The 17,500-nt window shown below is 42.5% G+C and overlaps 1 protein-coding gene across 1 annotated transcript in view; it reads right to left on the bottom strand.

Annotated features, from left to right (window-relative positions):
• The window catches only part of LOC110166884 (supervillin-like), a 144,419-nt gene that overhangs the window by 66,251 nt on the left and 60,668 nt on the right, over positions 1-17,500 (bottom strand). Inside the window, exons 18-20 of the mRNA XM_055151398.1 lie at positions 14,056-14,309; positions 13,781-14,010; positions 9,250-9,376 (exon numbers count right to left, since the gene is read on the bottom strand). Of these exons, the coding sequence (XP_055007373.1) occupies positions 9,250-9,376; positions 13,781-14,010; positions 14,056-14,309 (611 nt within the window). The remainder of the gene's footprint in view (positions 1-9,249; positions 9,377-13,780; positions 14,011-14,055; positions 14,310-17,500) is intronic.

Raw genomic sequence — 17,500 nt, 5'->3', positions numbered from 1 at the left:
CAGTCCTTTTTCAAATGTTGTGCATGTGTGACACCACCTTCCTCCTCCACCGCTGCCTCAGTAGAAACATCTCCTCCTCCCGCCTCTTTACTCTAGAAATCACGCTTGTTTACATCCAGTGCGCGTACAGAATTACTGTTGAAGTGACCTTTCTAGAAATATTTTCGCGACCGACACGTCGGTTTTTAGACCCTTCGTCTACTTCGTTTGCGCCATCACTGGAAGAAATCTCCAAGAATCACCTCAGTTTGTCTTCGCTCCTTTTCTCCTTCTCTTTTTCTTTCAGCAACCTCAAAAACGGACTTTCTTTCGCGGCGAACTGGTCGTGGATTCTCGTCCGACATCGCGACAAACTTTGTGCAAACTGCGAGGAAGCGACAGTTTAAAAAAGCCTCTAAGAACCGCTGCATAAACCACATAATCCCTGCACGCCGACGAGTCAGTTACATTAGAAACGTAAGGAGTTTGATTGACAACCAAACAGCCAATAGAAAATGAGGGAGCCTTGTTTTCTATTGGCTGATGTTTATTTGGCCTCACTACGTCCACAGTTGATAGATTTTCATTCTTTTTTTTTTTTTAATCATCATAATTACAAGGCTGCTGCGTCTCTGTAATGGTATTTTAAACTTTCACTGACAATTTGAAACTGAACAAAAAAATCCTCCATACAACCTTTAAGTCAGAAACGTATTGAAACAAGCCGGCGCTTTCATCGTATTTATCGGAATCGCAGACACAAAGGAAACAGCGAGGGAGGGGAAAAAGTTTTGCGAATGCCAAAAATGTTCGTAAGAAGGTCTTAAGTACAGATTTATTTCTAAGAACGTTTCATGAGTGTTGTTTCTGAGTGGAAAACTGCAGAACACTGATGGAAAAGTGGTGTTTGAGTGTCCAAAAATAAGTCGCACTTTTTTCATGGTTTTGTGTGTTTCCTGTGACAACTTCGGTGCGACTTATATATTAAAATTTTCAGACTGACGGCCGCGAGAGGCTCTTGGGTTGTGTGCCAGTATCTAGTACAACTATTACTCCTGTGCCACTGTCACTTCGCTCTCTACTGCGCATGTCTCGCTGCAAATAGTGAAATACTCAGCCGAAAACGGTAATCGAGCAGCAGAAAGAAAAGTTTGGAGTGAGAGAGAAACTTGTGATTGACTGATGGAAAGTGGACATGGAGAACACAGCTTCACGGCAACCGGGAGGATGCACCGTGAAACTTTCCTGAAGTCACTGGATGGATGGACAAAGTCTGGACTTCAGTGACACCGAAACCATCCTGTCGGGATTCAGAAAGACCCGAATAATTCTAACTGGAAGCGGCGCTCTGTTAACCTCATGGATCTATGGTTTATCTCCGGAGGTGGCGCAGAAGTGACACTGACGATGAAGAATTGAATGGATTTAGTGATTTGGAGTGAGATCGTGAGTTTGGTAAATTTATGTTATGTTGTTTATGCTATAATTATCTTATAAAGGAAAAGGGGGGCAGATAACATAAGATTTTTTTCTTCTTTCTGCTCCTTTTCATTCATTTCTTGTGTGTCTGACGTTGTGACACTGTCGATGTCTTTTTATGCTTTATGAATGAAATAAATAAAATAAATCTGAATAACTGTTAATATGTTACGTTAACATATTAACGTCTATTTAGTCTGTTTGATGAGGAGAAAATTCAGTTTGTCGACTGGACAAAAGTTAGTTTGGTTGAAGACGTTTCTCAGCTCATCCAAGCTGCTTCTTCAGTTCTGGTCAGACGCTGGTGGACACTTCCTTATATCTGTCTGCAGGGAGGAGCTAACTACACTGAAACTACCCTGAAACTAACACACACACTTTGTTTACAGTTTTCTGTTTGTTAGTTCGGCCTATTGACCTGTAAGGTCAGGAGCAGGGGCGAAGCTGTGGGGTCTGATTAATGACAGAACAATTCATGGACATAATGGAGGAGCTTCACACCTCTGGACCTGACCTGACCCACCTGTTGTTCTCTTGTTGTTTTGATTTAGGTTTGAGGATGGACGTGTAAACAGTAGGAAGGAGATAGATGGTGTCTGAGGCCTCCGTTTCTGTTTAGAGAAGGATTCTCTTTCTTAACAAAAATGGCTTCTTTCACTCCCCTCTCAAACCAGTTCTTTTCTCTGGCTAAAATCTGTACCTCACTGTCCTCAAATGAGTGGAGATGAACAGCAGACTGAGGTCCTGTGTTGCTCTCTCGTCTGTGTTGGTTCATCCTCTTGTGAAGCGGCTGTTTAGTTTCTCCAGTGTAGCGTTCACTGCACTGAATGGAGGAGACCACATTGCTTTGTTTGTGTTTTGTCCTGTTCAGTCTGTTGTTCTCTGTTCTATTGTTTTTACTAGAACTTGTCTTTCAAGATGAAATTTCGGTTCCTGGTCTTTGATTTTACAAAACACATTTCCCCCAAAAGTGCGACTTAGGCGACGTTCAGACTGCAGCCTGAAGTGACCCAAATCCGATTTTTTGGCCTCTATGCTCCTGTATCTGATCTTTTTAATGACAGTCTGAACCACACAGATCAGATTTTTTCAAATGTGACCCAGGACACTTGGATATGTGCTCCTGAAACTGATACATATCCGATCTTTTGACGTGCGACTTCAGTGTGAACGGCCAAAGTGCATTCATCCACCTACACGTTATCAACAAGCCACAAATGTCACTATTCTGCGCTGAAGTCGGCGAAAATTGTTAATGAACTCTGTGTCACTGAAGTGAAGCACATCACCACTCACCACTCTTGGTCCGTCTCACATCCACATGTTCCTTTCAACGGACGTCGCTGCCGCTGTCCCACAAAACACCACGGCCAAAAACCTCGTCCTTCTCCTTCTCAATCTCCTCCTTAAAACAAGTAAGTTGTTCATGTTCTGGCTCCGGTACGAGAGGAACTTTAAAATCTCCAGGTGCTCGATGCTGCGTCCATGTTTGGACAACTTCTGTAAACACAGAGACGCTCGCTGCGGTTGACGTCGTCGTGTCTCCAGTGCACATGCGGGACACTTTCGGGCCGTTTAACGTTCACACTGGAGTCACATACAAGTCACATTTAATTGGAAATGTGAACGACCTCGCAAAAACATCGGATTTCACAAAAAAATAAATCGGAATTGAGCTTTAAGCCCTGCAGTCTGAACGTAGCCTTATATGTGTTTTTTTCTTCTTCATTGCGCATTTTTTGGTTGGTGCGACTTATACTCCAGAAAATACGGTAATTATTATTTGTCAAAAGAATCAGAAACACTATGAGCAGCAGAGAGAGCAGCCGTCAGCCCGTCCTGTGTTAGGTGAGGTTATTTCAGCAGTGCAGCTACAAAACTTTATAATTAAACCTTCAAGAGTCTAAACATGTGCAAAGAGAGAGAAAAAGAGCCAAAAGCAAAAGTCCAGCCAGTCACCGGTAAAAGCCCCAAACTGAGCCACACTGAGCCACACCAAGTGAACGAGCCGCACGGCCCCATGCCAAACCCGACCGGCTCAGGACCAGAGCCCAGAGAGCACGAGCTTACCCACAACTGCTCCGACAGAGACAGAGGGAGAGAAGGATCCGGAACGACGGACAAGTCCTCCTGAAGACGGACGACAGGGAGGAGACGAGGGTCAGTGTGTTTACAGAGAACGAGGGAGAAGGAGGAGAGAGGGACGGAGGGAGAAAGAGAGAGAGAGACAAGTCCTCCTGAAGACGGATGACAAGGAGGAGACGAGGGTCAGTGTGTTTACAGAGAACGAGGGAGAGAAGGAGGGAGAGAGAGAGAGAGAGAGAGAGAGAGAGACAAGTCCTCCTGAAGACGGACGACAGGGAGGAGACGAGGGTCAGTGTGTTTACAGAGAACGAGGGAGAAGGAAGGAGAGAGAGAGAGAGAGAGAGAGACAAGTCCTCCTGAAGACGGACGACAGGGACGAGACGAGGGTCAGTGTGTTTACAGAGAACGAGGGAGAAGGAGGAGGGAGAGGAGAGGAGAGAGAGAGAGAAGAGAGAAGAGAGTGTCCTGAAGAGGAAGACAAGGGAGAGACGAGGGTCAAGTGTTTACAGAGAACGAGGGAGAAGGAGGGAGAGAGACGGAGAGGGAGAAAGAGAGAGAGAGACAAGTCCTCCTGAAGACGGACGACAAGGACGAGACGAGGGTCAGTGTGTTTACAGAGAACGAGGGAGAAGGAGGGAGAGAGAGAGAGAGAGAGAGAGAAGAAGGACAAGGAGGAGTGAGAGTGTTTACAGGGTAAGAGAAAGAGAGAGTGAGAAAGGACAGACAGAGAGGGAACGACAGGGAGAGAGAGAAGGACAAAGAGAGAGAGAGAGAGAGAGAGAAGAGAGAGAGCGAGAGATAGGGAGAGAGAGACAAAGAAAGAAAGAATTAGGGGAGAGAGAGAGAAGAGAGAGAGAGAGAGTAGAGGGAGAGAGAAAGAGAGATAGAGGGAGAGAGAAAGAGAGAGATAGAGGAGAGAGATAGAGGAGAGAGAGATAGAGAGAGAGAGAAAGAGAGATAGAGGGAGAGAGAAAGAGAGATAGAGGTAGAGAGAGAGAGAGAGAGATAGAGAGAGGGAGAGAGAAAGAGAGATAGAGGAGATAGAGAGATAGAGAGAGAGAGAGAGAGAGAGAGAGAGAGAAGATAGAGGTAGAGGGAGAGAGAAAGAGAGATAGAGGTAGAGAGAGAAAGAGAGAAGAGAGATAGAGGGAGAGAGAAAGAGAGATAGAGGATAGAGGGAGAGAGAAAGAGAGATAGAGGGAGAGAGAGAGAGAGAGAGAGGTAGAGAGAAAGAGAGAGAGAGATAGAGGGAGAGAGAGAGAGAGAGAGAGGAGAGAGAAGAGAGAGAGAAGAGAGAGAGAGAGAAAGAGAGATAGAGGGAGAGAGAGAGAGAAAGAGAGATAGAGGGAGAGAGAAAGAGAGATAGAGGGAGAGAGAGAGATAGAGGGAGAGAGAGAGAGAGAGATAGAGGGACAGAAGAGTCCGGAACGACGGGACAAGTCCTCCTGAAGACGGACGACAGGGAGGAGACGAGGGTCAGTGTGTTTACAGAGAACGAGGGAGAAGGAGGAGAGAGGGAGAGAGGGAGGAGAGAGAGACGGAGAGGGAGAGAGAAAGAGAGAGAGAGAAACAAGTCCTCATGAAGACGGACAAGGAGGAGTGAGAGTGTTTACAGGGTAAGAGAAAGAGAGAGGGAGAAAGGACAGAAAGGAGGAAGAGGGGAAGAGAGAGTGATAGACAGGGAGAGAGAGAGAGAAAGAGAGGGAGGGAGAAAGAAAAAAAGGAGAGGGAATGACAGACAGAGAGAGAGATAGGGAGAGAGAAGGACAAAGAGAGAGAGAAAGAGAGAGCGAGTGATAGGGAGAGAGAGCGAAGGAGAGAAAGAGAGAGGGGGAGAGAGAGAGGGGAAGGCAAGTCCTTCTGAAGAGGAACAACAGGGAGGGTCACTGTGTTTCAAGGGAACGAGAGAGAGGGGGAAGAGGGAGAGGTAAGGGAAGTGAGAGAGAAAAGGAAGGAGAGAGAGAAAGGAGAGAGACAGAGAGAGAGAGAGAAAAGGAAGAGGGAGAGGTATGGGAAGAGAGAGAAAAACGGAGAGAGAAGGAGGAAGACAGGGAGAAGGAGAGCAAGAAAGAAAAAGAGAGAGAGAGAGAGAGCGTGAAAGGACAGAGAAGGAGGAAGAGAGGAAGAAAGACAGCGAGAGATAGGAAGAGAGAGAAAGAGAAGCAGAGAGAAGGAGAGGAGAAAGAGATGGATATAGATAGGGAGAGAGAGAAGGAGAAAGAGAGGGAGGGAGAGTGAAAGAGAGAGAGAGAAAGAGAGACACAGAGCGAGAAAGGACAGAGAGGAGGAAGAGGGGAAGCGATAAAGGTAACGGAAGAGAGATGGAGGGGAAAAAAAGAGAGAAAGAAGGAGAGAGAGAGAGATGGAGAGAGGAGAAAAGAAAGAGAGAGGAAGAGAGAGAGAGTCCATAGTTGCGTCCACAAACTGATGAAGAGGAAGTCGACCAAAAACAAGATTACATCACTTTAAATCTGCTTCACTCAGAATAAAAGTCTCAAATATTTCAGTTTTTTTATTTGTTTGAGACTCTGACGGTGGCGCAGACGTTCAGCAAACGCCTCCTGACCAGACGGCTGCAGGGTCAGGTTTACTGTGGCGGGTAAAGACGAAAAAAAAAAAAAGAAGCCAAACTCTAAAAATAAACTGGATTATTTGACCTAAAATGGATCTTTAAAGGTGCACTGCGTCACTTTTCTGGTGGAGGAATCCGTGTGTGGTTCGTTCATTTGTTTTTCAAAATAAAACCAAAACTAAGAGAATGAAAAAACAACTATTTTCTTCATTATTTGTCTCCAAAACTAAAATGAAAAAAACAGATAATGATTTGTTTTTTCAGTTTTCGATTTTGGGATTAAATGAAAAATGGAAAAAACGGATAACGGACTGAACCAGGACTAAACCAGGACTAAACCAGGACTAAACCAAGATTAAACCAGGACTGAACAAGGACTGAACAAGGACTAAACCAGGACTAACTAAACCAGGACTGAACAAAGGATTAAACCAGGACTAAACCAGGACTAAACCAGGACTGGGACTAAAACAGGACTAAAAGGACTAAACAGGACTGAAAAACCAGGACTAAACAGGACTAAACTCCTGGTTCAGTCCTGAATTAGACCTGGACCTGGTTTTTCATATTAGCCCTGGTTCAGCCCTGGTTTAGTCCTGGTTTAGTCCTAGTTCAGTCCTGGTTTAGTCCTGGGTTTAGTCCTGGTTTAGTCCTGGTTCAGTCCTGGTTTAGTCCTGGTTCAGTCCTGGTTTAGTCCTGGTTCAGTCCTGGTTTAGTCCTGATTTCGTCTTGGTTTAGTCCTGGTTCAGTCCTGGTTCAGTCCAGGTTTAGTCCTGGTTCAGTCCTGGTTTAGTCCTAGGTTTAGTCCTGGTTCAGTCCTGGTTTAGTCCAGTCCTGGTTCAGTTCAGTCTGGTTTCAGTCCTGGTTTTGTCCAGGTTAGTCCTGGTTCAGTCCAGGTTCAGTCCTGGTTCAGTCCTGGTTTTGTCCAGGGTTAGTCCTGGTTCATCCTGGTTTAGTCCTGGTTAGTCCTGGTTCAGTCCAGGTTTAGTCCTGGTTCAGTCCTGGTTTTGTCCTGGGTTAGTCCTTGGTTCAGTCCAGGTTTAGTCCTGATTCAGTCCTGGTTCAGTCCAGGTTTAGTCCTGTTTAGTCCTGGTTCAGTCCTGGTTTAGTTTGGTTTAGTCCTGGTTTAGTCTGGTTTAGTCTTGGTTTATTTTCGTTTCCTTATTTTTGGTTTTATTTTGAAAAACGGCACCAGAACAAGAAACACAGTTGGTGAAACAGGTGGCAGATGTTGCTCTTTAAAAGTTCCACGGTGCAGCTTTAAAATATTTATTGTTTTACTCGGATGTGAAGTGTTTTAATGGCGTTTCGTCGTCTCTCTAAAAGCAGGATGCTGTTTGTGTCAGTGGGCGGCGTGAGATATTCTTATGTAATCTGAATCTGTGAGTGAAACCAGGACAGAGCTGCTGCAGATCCGAGCTCCTCGAGAAAAACACATCAGGTCTTTAAGTCTGCGGAGAGGCGACCCTGTCTGCTCCTGTCTGCTCCTGTCTGCTCCTGTCTGCTCCTCCACGCTCTCATAACATTCAAAACAAAATCTAGACCTTCTTTAACCTGAGATAAATAAGAGTTTGGTGCTTCAATTGGACAAAATCTATGCTGTTCTTTAGTCCTCTGCATTATTTTCTTTACCTTTTTTTATGTGTAAACTACGGAAGCCCTGGACGGCAAACAAACAAAAAAAAAAAAAAAAAACAAGAACAAAAAAAAGTCATGTCAAGTGTTTTTTTGTTTTTTTTTTGCACCAACAGCTCCCAAAAACAAATAAATAAAATAAATTAATTAATTAATAATTCTTGCCTTTTTTTTGTTGCACCAACAACTCAAAAAAAAAAAAAAAAAAATCCTGACTTTTTTTGTTTGTTTGTTTGTTTGTTTTTTGCTCAAACAGCTATTTATTTTTATTTTTTTACTGGTGAAAAAAAAAAAAAAAAAATCTAAAGTCAAACACTCCAGAGCCCAAGTGTTTTCCTCATGTCAAGTGTTTTTTTTTTTCCACCAACAGCTCCCAAAATATAAATAAATAAATAAATAAATTAATTCTTGCCTTTTTATTTGCACCAACAACTCAAAAAAAAAAAAAAAATAAAAAAATTAAAAAATAAAAAATCCTGACTTTTTTTGGGCTAACAGCTATTTATTAAACTTTTTTTACTGGTGAAAAAAAAATCTCAAGTCAAACACTCCAGAGCCCAAGTGTTTTCCCAATACAAACACAATTGAGGAAGATCATTAAGAAGATGCCGATACGATACATACTTTAATACGTAGTCCACGATACGATACATATCTCGATACAGTGAGCTTTCGATTCTGTATGATATATTTCAAATCGATTTGATATGGTTCAATAAAAAATAAAGCCTAAATTGTGGCTGTGGTACTTAAAGTTTCTGTTAAACCTGTGAAAAAGTTCATATGAAACACAAACATTTTAATCATCAAAACAGTGAAAATGTCAAATGTGTCGCATAAACGAGTTTCCTTCCTTTGAACAAGCAACAAAACTGTAACTGTAACAAAATAATTTAGTAAAATATACCAAAAAATACTCTTGGTGATGTATCGATACAGCATCCCACGATATCGATACTGTATCATCACATTAAACGATGCGATAAATCGATAGTTCAATATTTTTGCACAACCCTACTAGTGAGATATTCTTCCACATTTCACCTCAACATTTAATTTTAGGTTTTTTTTCCATCAGCCACATCAACAGCAAAAAATAAATAAATAAATAACTGTGTGCAAAAAAAATTAAACTAAACAAAAAAAAAAGGTAAGATTTTTTTTTCTTTTTTGGAAGCTGTCGGTGAAAAAAAAAAACAAAAAAAAAACAAAAACAATGTGGAAAATGGAGCCCAAATGACATACCTCTTTTTTTTTTTTTTTTTTTTGCTTGCCGCTCAGGGCTTCCGTAGCTATGTTTGTTTTGACACAAACAGACCCTGCCTCTCTCTGATTGGTTAATGCACCTGTCAATCACACCCTCTGAAATCAATGAGACGCGATACAGCTCCAGACTCTAAGTTTTTCTAAGTGTTTCTGGCTCGACAGGTGACAGGTCAGTGTTTTTGTTAGAGCTTAGTGCAGTAGTGCTGTTCCTAAACTGTAGAACGGCTCCGAACCTTTTTCTCGTGGGCGGGTTCTCTCTCCTGGGGCTGATCTTCTGCCGAGGCCACCTTCACCACCTCCTGTTTCTTGTTGATTCTGTTTTTCCAGTCCTCCTCTCCGCTCTTCTTCAGCAGCGCCACCCTGGAACGCGCAGCAAAAACAACAGTAAGACTTCGCTCAGACTCCAGGACTTAAAGCTCAGTTCGGATTTTATTGTGAAATCCAATTTTTTTGCGAAGTCGTTCACTTTTCTGATTAAATGAGACTTGTTTGTGATCTCCAGTGTGAACTTTAAATTCCCACATGTGCATCGGAGGACACAACAACATGGTACGATATTTATTGCGATATCGTGGGAAAGCTCACGATACGGTTGGGAGGCCCACGATATTACGATATTCTACATAAAAACAACATAACATTATAAAATGCTTTGCACAGTCTTTTGGTAAAACATGTATTCTAGGGATTTAACAATATCCGAATTTCTCAGTACAGTCATCTCACGATACGATATTTATTGCGATATTTTGAAGAGCTAATAATTAATAAAGATGGGACACTTTTTTGGCTTTTAAAACACCTTGACAAGATTTTGGTTTGAATTATTTCCATCATAATCCCAAGAATTCAAGTAAAAAATGTATTTCTTCACTGTGTCTGCGCTGAAATGAATCATGGGAGATGTAGTTCTGATGTTTATGAGCTGTTGCTGCTATAAACTCATGTATTTAAGCAAAGAAACTTGCGATTCGATATATTGTGACAGCTCACGATGTTATTGTGAGACTTTTGACGACACGATATCACGATATTTTGGTTATTGTTCCATCCCTAGTGCTCAGTGTTTACGGAAGTCGCCTAAACGCTGAGCTTGTCTCCCAAAATAGGGTTCAATTCTTCGTAAAATGAACAGGTTACACAAGCTGCTTCGCTGTTTGAGTCTTTAGTCTCCTTGTATTTGACTCACAAACTCTTTATTTTTTGTTGACACTGGAGCCAGGACCGCCTGCACTTTTGCACTTTTTTGTTTTGTTTTGAGGCAATAATGATATTTTTAGTTTACTTAAAGACTTGATATTTCGCACTCTTGTAGATAAGGCTCCAAATTAAACATTTTTTATGTCCAAAAAGTTGTTTATACATGTTTGCTGCTGTGTGTGTGTGTGTGAAAGAGTGTGAATTTTATTTTTATTTATTTAATTTTTTTGTTTTTCATTTGTATTTCTGGTCTTGTCGCTTTTATTACAGCCTAACTACAGCAGCAGATTGAGAAATAACAAGTCGTAGTGATAAAAGGATGTATAAAACTTCATTAGGTGGGAGTTTTAAAACGCAAAATTAAGAAAAAAAATCCAGGCGAGGACAAATGTACTAAAACTGCCCATTGGTGTGGAAGGGTTAATCATTCCAGTAGCGTCTTTAAGTGTGTAAAAGTGGGTCACAGCCTGTTTGTCCTCCCCTGAAGTTTAAACAGACTCTATACAAAAGCTTAGCGGGACGTACTGACTTTCTGCTACGGGCCGGAGGAAAGTAGGTTTAGTCTCTTGAACGTGGACGGAGCAGAATCCAGGGCAGAGCCGGTGTGTCTCTGTGGAGAACGCTGCGCTCAGAGCCAGAGCCTGATTCTAAAAATGACTCCCTCCTACAGCAGAGGGAACCGGAGAGCGCTGGACGACTCATATCAACGTCAGAGTCAAGACGGGAATCTGATTTACAGTAAATTTAAGTTAAAAGATCTTACGTTTTTGAGTTTCTAACCATGAAATGTTTGACTCACAAGTGTCTCAGTATCATCAGAATTTAGATACGTCATTACTTTATTTCGTGTATTATTTCCATGTTCAGTGTTGGGGAGTAACAGATTACGTGTACCAGAGTTAAGTAATCAGAGTACAAATGATGAGTAACTGTATTCAGTTACAGTGGTAATTAGATTACAGTTACTTGGTTGAAATAAAATATTTTTTTTTTTCGGTAATTCCACTCATTGCCGGACATTAAACCAGGTCTAAACAAGGTCTAAACCAGAACTAAACCAGGTCTAAACCAGGACTAAAACCAGGTCTAAACCAGGTCTAAAACCAGGTCTAAACTAGGTCCAAACCAGGTCTAAACCAGGTCTAAACCAGGTCCAAAATCTAGGTCTAAAACCAGGTCTAAACCAGGTCTAAAACCAGGTCCAAAACCAGGTCTAAAACAGGTCCAAACCAGGTCTAAAACCAGGTCTAAACTAGGTCTAAAACAGGTCTAAACCAGGTCTAAAAACCAGGTCTAAACCAGGTCTAAAACCAGGTCTAAACCAAACCAGGTCTAAACCTGGTCTAAACCAGGTCTAAAACCAGGTCTAAAACCAGGTCTAAACCAGTCTAAACTAGGTCTAAAACCAGGTCTAAACTAGGTCTAAACCAGGTCTAAACCTGGTCTAAACCAGGTCTAAAACCAGGTCTAAACTAGGTCTAAACTAGGACTAAACCAGGACTAAACCATCACTAAAACCAGGTCTAAAACAGGTCTAAACCAGGTCTAAACCAGGCCTAAAACCAGGTCTAAACCAGGTCTAAACCAGGTCTAAAACCAGGTCTAAAACCAGGTCTAAACCAAGGTCTAAAACCAGGTCTAAAACCAGGTCTAAACCAGGTCCTAAACCAGGTCTAAACCAGGTCTAAAACCAGGTCTAAAACCAGGTCTAAACCAGGTCTAAAACCAGGTCTAAAACCAGGTCTAAACCAGGTCTAAACCAGGTAGGACTAAACCAGGACTAAAAACCAGGTCCTGGTTTTAGTCCTGGTTTAGTCCTGGTTTAGTTGTTATTTGACGATCAGCGACAGTTATTTTGGTGAGAGTAAATTAAAAGTGCTGTAATAGTCGTGTCATGTTTTACTTTTTACACACAGTAATATTGTAATGTAACTAAATACTTTGAAATGACAGTAACAAGTCATAAATAAATAAATATCACATCACAGTTTTAAAGTCACTCGCCCAACAGTGATTTGAATAAATTTAAGACTGGTACATTTAACACAAAACCATGAGCTTTACTTTATCATTTTGAAAGTTTGATTTCAAAGCTGTTATTATAAAATACATTTAAAGAATTTGTTATTATTGTGATTGTGTCTGTTATAATCAATAAGATCCTTGAATCATCACGTTATCATTTGGACAGTTTAAAGTTTAAAGTCTGGTTTAAGGTCATGGTGCTGGTGTTAAATCATGAAAATTGTTAAATTGTGAAGACTAAAATCTTGTGAGGCGGAGTCCTGCATCGGGTCGGGGTTTTAACGTTCTGGAATTTGGAAGTGGGGCAGGTTTGCGGGCGGGTTTGCGGGCGGGTCGTGATCACACACGGGCGCGTCAGGAGAATCCAATGAACAATGAACAGAAGAAAAATACTTGACGCACGTCCAGGAAACAAGTGACATTTCCCGTCTTTTCCCAGAACGATGGACCAGGATGAGACACTTTATTGTTTTTATGACATAAAACATCAGTGGAGGAGATCGGCTCAACGGCTCCTGGTTTAGAACCTGGTCCAGTCCTGGTTTAGAACTGGTCCAGTCCTGGTTTAGAACTAGTTTAGTTCTGGTTCAGTCCTGGTTTATTCCTGGTCCAGTCCTGGTCCAGTCCTGGTTTAGAACTAGTTTAGTTCTGGTTCAGTCCTGGTTTATTCCTGGTCCAGTCCTGGTTAAGTCCTGGTTTAGTCCTGGTTTATTCTTGGTTTACACCTGGTCCAGTCCTGATTCAGTCCTGGTTCAGTCCTGGTCCAGTCCGGGTCCAGTCCTGGTCCAGTCCTGGTTCAGTCCTGGTTCAGTCCTGGTCCAGTCCTGGTTTAATCCTGGTTCAGTCCTGGTTTACACCTGGTTTAGTCCTGGTTCAGTCCTGATCCAGTCCTGGTTCAGTCCTGGTCCAGTCCTGGTTTAATCCTGGTTCAGTCCTGGTCCAGTCCTGGTTCAGTCCTGGTTAAGTCCTGGTCCAGTCCTGATTCAGTCCTGGTTTAGTCCTGGTTCAGTCCTGATCCAGTCCTGGTTCAGTCCTGGTTCAGTCCTGATCCAGTCCTGATCCAGTCCTGGTCCAGTCCTGATTAAGTTCTGATTCAGTCCTGGTTTAGTCCTGGTTCAGTACTGATTTGGTCTTGATTTAGACCTAGTTAAGTCCTGGTTTAGACCTGATTTAGTCCTTGTTTAAAACCCGGTCCAGTCCTGGTGTAGTCCTGTCGGTTGTGGCGTGTAAATATTTATAATCCGCTAATGACACGGCGTAGGTTTAGTCCTGGTTCAGTCCTGGTTTAGTCCTGGTTCAGTCCTGGTTTAGTCCTGGTTCAGTCCTGATTTAGTCCTGGTTTAGTCCTGGTTTAGTCCTGGCTCAGTCCTGGTTCAGTCCTGGGTCGGGTAACGGGTGAAATGTGATGAATTTAACTTTGACATAATCTCGGGTTAAACGGGCGGGTCTGGTCCTGGACGACTCAGGTGCGGGTCTCAAAAACCTGGACCCGCGCGGGACCCTGATACCCCCCCCCCCCCCGCGCTCGTCTCATCTCACCTCTCCCTGATGGACATCTGTTTGGACATGGCGTCTGACTCGGCGGGGGACAGCAGCTCGGGGGGACTCGGGTCTTCGCTCCGGTCCGGGGGCAGGACGTGGGACTTGACGAGCGGCTGGGGGAAGGAGGTGGGTTTGGGCGGGGTCTGCAGAACGCCGCCCGGTTTGGCCCCGGTGTTGCCCGGGTACGGTTTGGGTAAGGTGAGCGGGGGCTGCTGCTGCTGCTGGTGCTGCTGCTGGTGGTGGTGGTGGTGGTGCCCCGCGGGTTTGGGGGCCGTCTGGGGCGAGTGGGTGAAGGGTTTGGGGTAAGTGGGCGGAGGCTGAGGGGCCTGAGGGGGCAGGTAGGAGGCGGGTTTGGGCTGAGTGGGCGGCGGCTGCTGGATGAAGGGTTTGGGGAGAGTCTGAGGAGGTTGGGCGGAGGACGGATGGTGGTGTTGAACAGGAGGAGGAGGAAGAGGAAGAGAACCGCTGGACACGTGAGAAACGGCCCGAGAAGAAACTGTAGCCACCAGAGGCTTCAGAGGAGCATCTGAGGAGAGAAAAAAAAAAGTATTAGACCAGGAGTGTCAAACTCATTTTGGTCCGGGGGCCGAATCCAACCGACTTTGATCCCAAAGGGGCCGGATCAGAAAACTCATGTCATATAAACCCCAAAAATAACAATAAGTTCAAATATTTGTGCAGAGAAACACAAATCTATTACAGAAATCTTTTTTAATTGATGAACTCTTTCTTACAAATTATATAATTATGAACAACCTGAAACTTTAAGAAAAATGCAATTTCAACACAATGTTTTAACATGAACTTGTATGCAAATAGGAATAAGTCAATTTTTGTTGTAAAATCCTGCACTCGGCTCCACTTTTCTCATGTTGGACATTTTTCTGATGAGGGTGTCACGGTCAACAGTCAAAACGATCGTCCTTTAAGAGCGTTTGGAAAGAGACAAGTCTTCATTTGTGCTGCTCTGGTGGGAGGGGCCACGTACAGAGACGCTGGAGACGCTGCTGTGATAAACACCACAGAAAATTAACAAGATTTTAATAGAAAATAGAATTAAAATATTTTAGTAGAAAATCATCTGAGGGCCAGATTAAAGGTCTTGGAGGGCCGGATCTGGCCCCCGGGCCGTACGTTTGACACCTGTGTATTTCTCTAAAGGTCTTATATTACCAGTGTTGGGAAGGTGACTTTTAAAATGTAATCCCCTACAGATTACAGATTACACACACACCAGAATGTAGTTTGTAACGGAATCCATTAAATTACTTAAAGTGAGTAATGTAATCTGATTACTTTGGATTACTTGATTTGCTGTAGAGAAGCAAAGACTAAGATATCGCAACATAAGATGTTTTGTTTGCTAAAAGAAAATAAAAAGTCCAGACTTTACTGAACCAAATTAAAAATATTATTGATAGAAGAAGAAGAGACACGTCCACACAGCAGGATTTAGTCCTGTTTTAGTCCTGTTTAGTCCTGGTTTAGACCTGGTTTAGACCTGGTTTAGTCCTAGTTTTAGACCTGGTTTAGATCTAGTTTAGACATGGTTTTAGACCTGGTTTTAGACTTAGTTTTAGTTCTGGTTTAGGCCTGGTCTAGACCTGGTTTAGTCCTGGTTTAAACCTGGTTTAGACCTGGTTTTAGTCCTGGTTTTAGTCCTAGTTTAGACCTGAGTTAGTCCTGGTTTAGACCTGAGTTAGTCCTGGTTTAGACCTGAGTTAGACCTGGTTTAGACCTGAGTTAGTCCTGGTTTAGACCTGAGTTAGACCTGGTTTAGACCTGAGTTAGACCTGGTTTAGACCTGAGTTAGACCTGGTTTAGACCTGAGTTAGTCCTGGTTTAGACCTGAGTTAGACCTGGTTTAGACCTGAGTTAGTCCTGGTTTAGACCTGAGTTAGACCTGGTTAGACCTGAGTTAGTCCTGGTTTAGACCTGAGTTAGACCTGGTTTAGACCTGGTTAGACCTGGTTTAGTCCTGGTTTAGACCTGGGTTAGACCTGGTTTAGTCCTGGTTTAGACCTGAGTTAGACCTGAGTTAGTCCTAAATTTAGTCCTGGGTTGGACCTGAGTTGAACCTGAGTTAGTTTTGGTTTACACCTGACATAGACCTGGTTTAGTCCTGGGTTAGACCTGGTTTAGTCCTGGGTTAGACCTGGTTTAGAGACCTGGGTTTAGTGCTGGATTTAGTCCTGGGTTAGACCTGGTTTAATTCTTAGTTAGACCTGGTTTAGACCTGAGTTAGTCCTGGGTTAGACCTGGTTTAGTTCTTCGTTAGTCCTGGTTCTGTCAGACGAGCTTTAAATCTGGTTCAGTCCTGGTTGAATTTTCAGAGACTTTGAGCATAAAAATCCAAGTAAAGATCTTCAGGAAAAACTAAACTAATAATTTCTGTGTTTATTTTGTACGTTTTATTTTGTTGTGTTTTATTTGTGTGTTTTATTTTGTGCGTTTTATTTTGTGTGTTTTATTTTTGTCTGTTTTTTTGTGTGTTTTATTTTGTGTTTTGCTTTTGTCTTTCTATTGTCCACATCAGAATCGGCGTCTGTTTTCGAGGACAGAGATTCTTGGTCAAATAAAAACTTGTCCTAGTTTTATTATCTGTGTCGATCCAAGACGAGAGCCGCACTCACACATGACCTGCTCCTCCAGTCTCTCCTCTTCTCTCTTTTCTCTCTCTGTCCTTCTCTTTTCTCTCTCGTCTTTTTCTCTCTCGTGAAAGGACCTCCCTTGAACCGAGTCTGCACCAGCCCTTTAAACCAGGTCACTCCTTTGTGTGCTCCAACACGGCCTTTGTATAAACCCGACCACGATTGGTCTTTCTATCATTGTGGTGATTGCTCCAGGGCGGTCGAGAAGTTGTTGGGAAAATTGGTGCAATAAAAAGGCAAAATTTTATTTTTATTTATTTATTTATATTTTGGGAGCTGTTGTGAAAAAAAACACTTGATGAGGAAAACACTTGGTCTGAGTGTTTGACTTTAGTTTTTTTTTTTTTTTTCACCAGTAAAAAATAAAAATAAATCTGTTGAGCAAAAAAAACCAAACAACAAACAAAAAAAGTCAGGATTTTTTTTTTTTTTTTGGTTGTTGGTGCAACAAAAAAGGCAAGATTATAATTATTATTATTATTTATTGTTTTTGGAGCTGTTGGTGCAAAACAAAAAAAAAAACACTGACATGACTTTTTTTTGTTCTTTTTTTTTTTTTTTTTTTTTTGTTTGCCGTCCAGGGCTCCGTAGTTTACACATAAAAAAAGGTAAAAAAATAATGCAGAGGACTAAAGACAGCATAGATTTTGTCCAATTGAAGCACCAAACTCTATTTATCTCAGGTTAAAGAATCTAGATTTTGTTTTGAATGTTATGAGAGCGTGGAGCAGACAGGAGCAGACAGGAGCAGACAGGAGCAGACAGGGTCGCCTCTCCGCAGACTTAAAGACCTGATGTGTTTTTCTCGAGGAGCTCGATCTGAGCAGCTCTGTCCTGGTTTTCACTCACAGATTCGATTACATAAGAATATCTCACGCGCCCACTGACACAAACAGCATCCTGCTTTTAGAGAGACGACGAAACGACATTAAAACACTTACATCCGAGTAAAACAGTAAAGATTTAAAGCTGCACCGTGGAACTTTTAAGGAGCAACATCTGCCACCTGTTTCACCAACTGTGTTTCTTGTTCTGGTGCCGTTTTTCAAAATAAAACCAAAAATAA

The sequence above is a fragment of the Boleophthalmus pectinirostris genome, unplaced genomic scaffold, assembly GCF_026225935.1.
Source record: "Boleophthalmus pectinirostris isolate CB_2022bp ecotype Guang Dong unplaced genomic scaffold, ASM2622593v1 HiC_scaffold_16, whole genome shotgun sequence".
NCBI lineage: Eukaryota > Metazoa > Chordata > Actinopteri > Gobiiformes > Gobiidae > Boleophthalmus > Boleophthalmus pectinirostris.
This window is presented reverse-complemented; position numbering and strand designations above follow the sequence as displayed.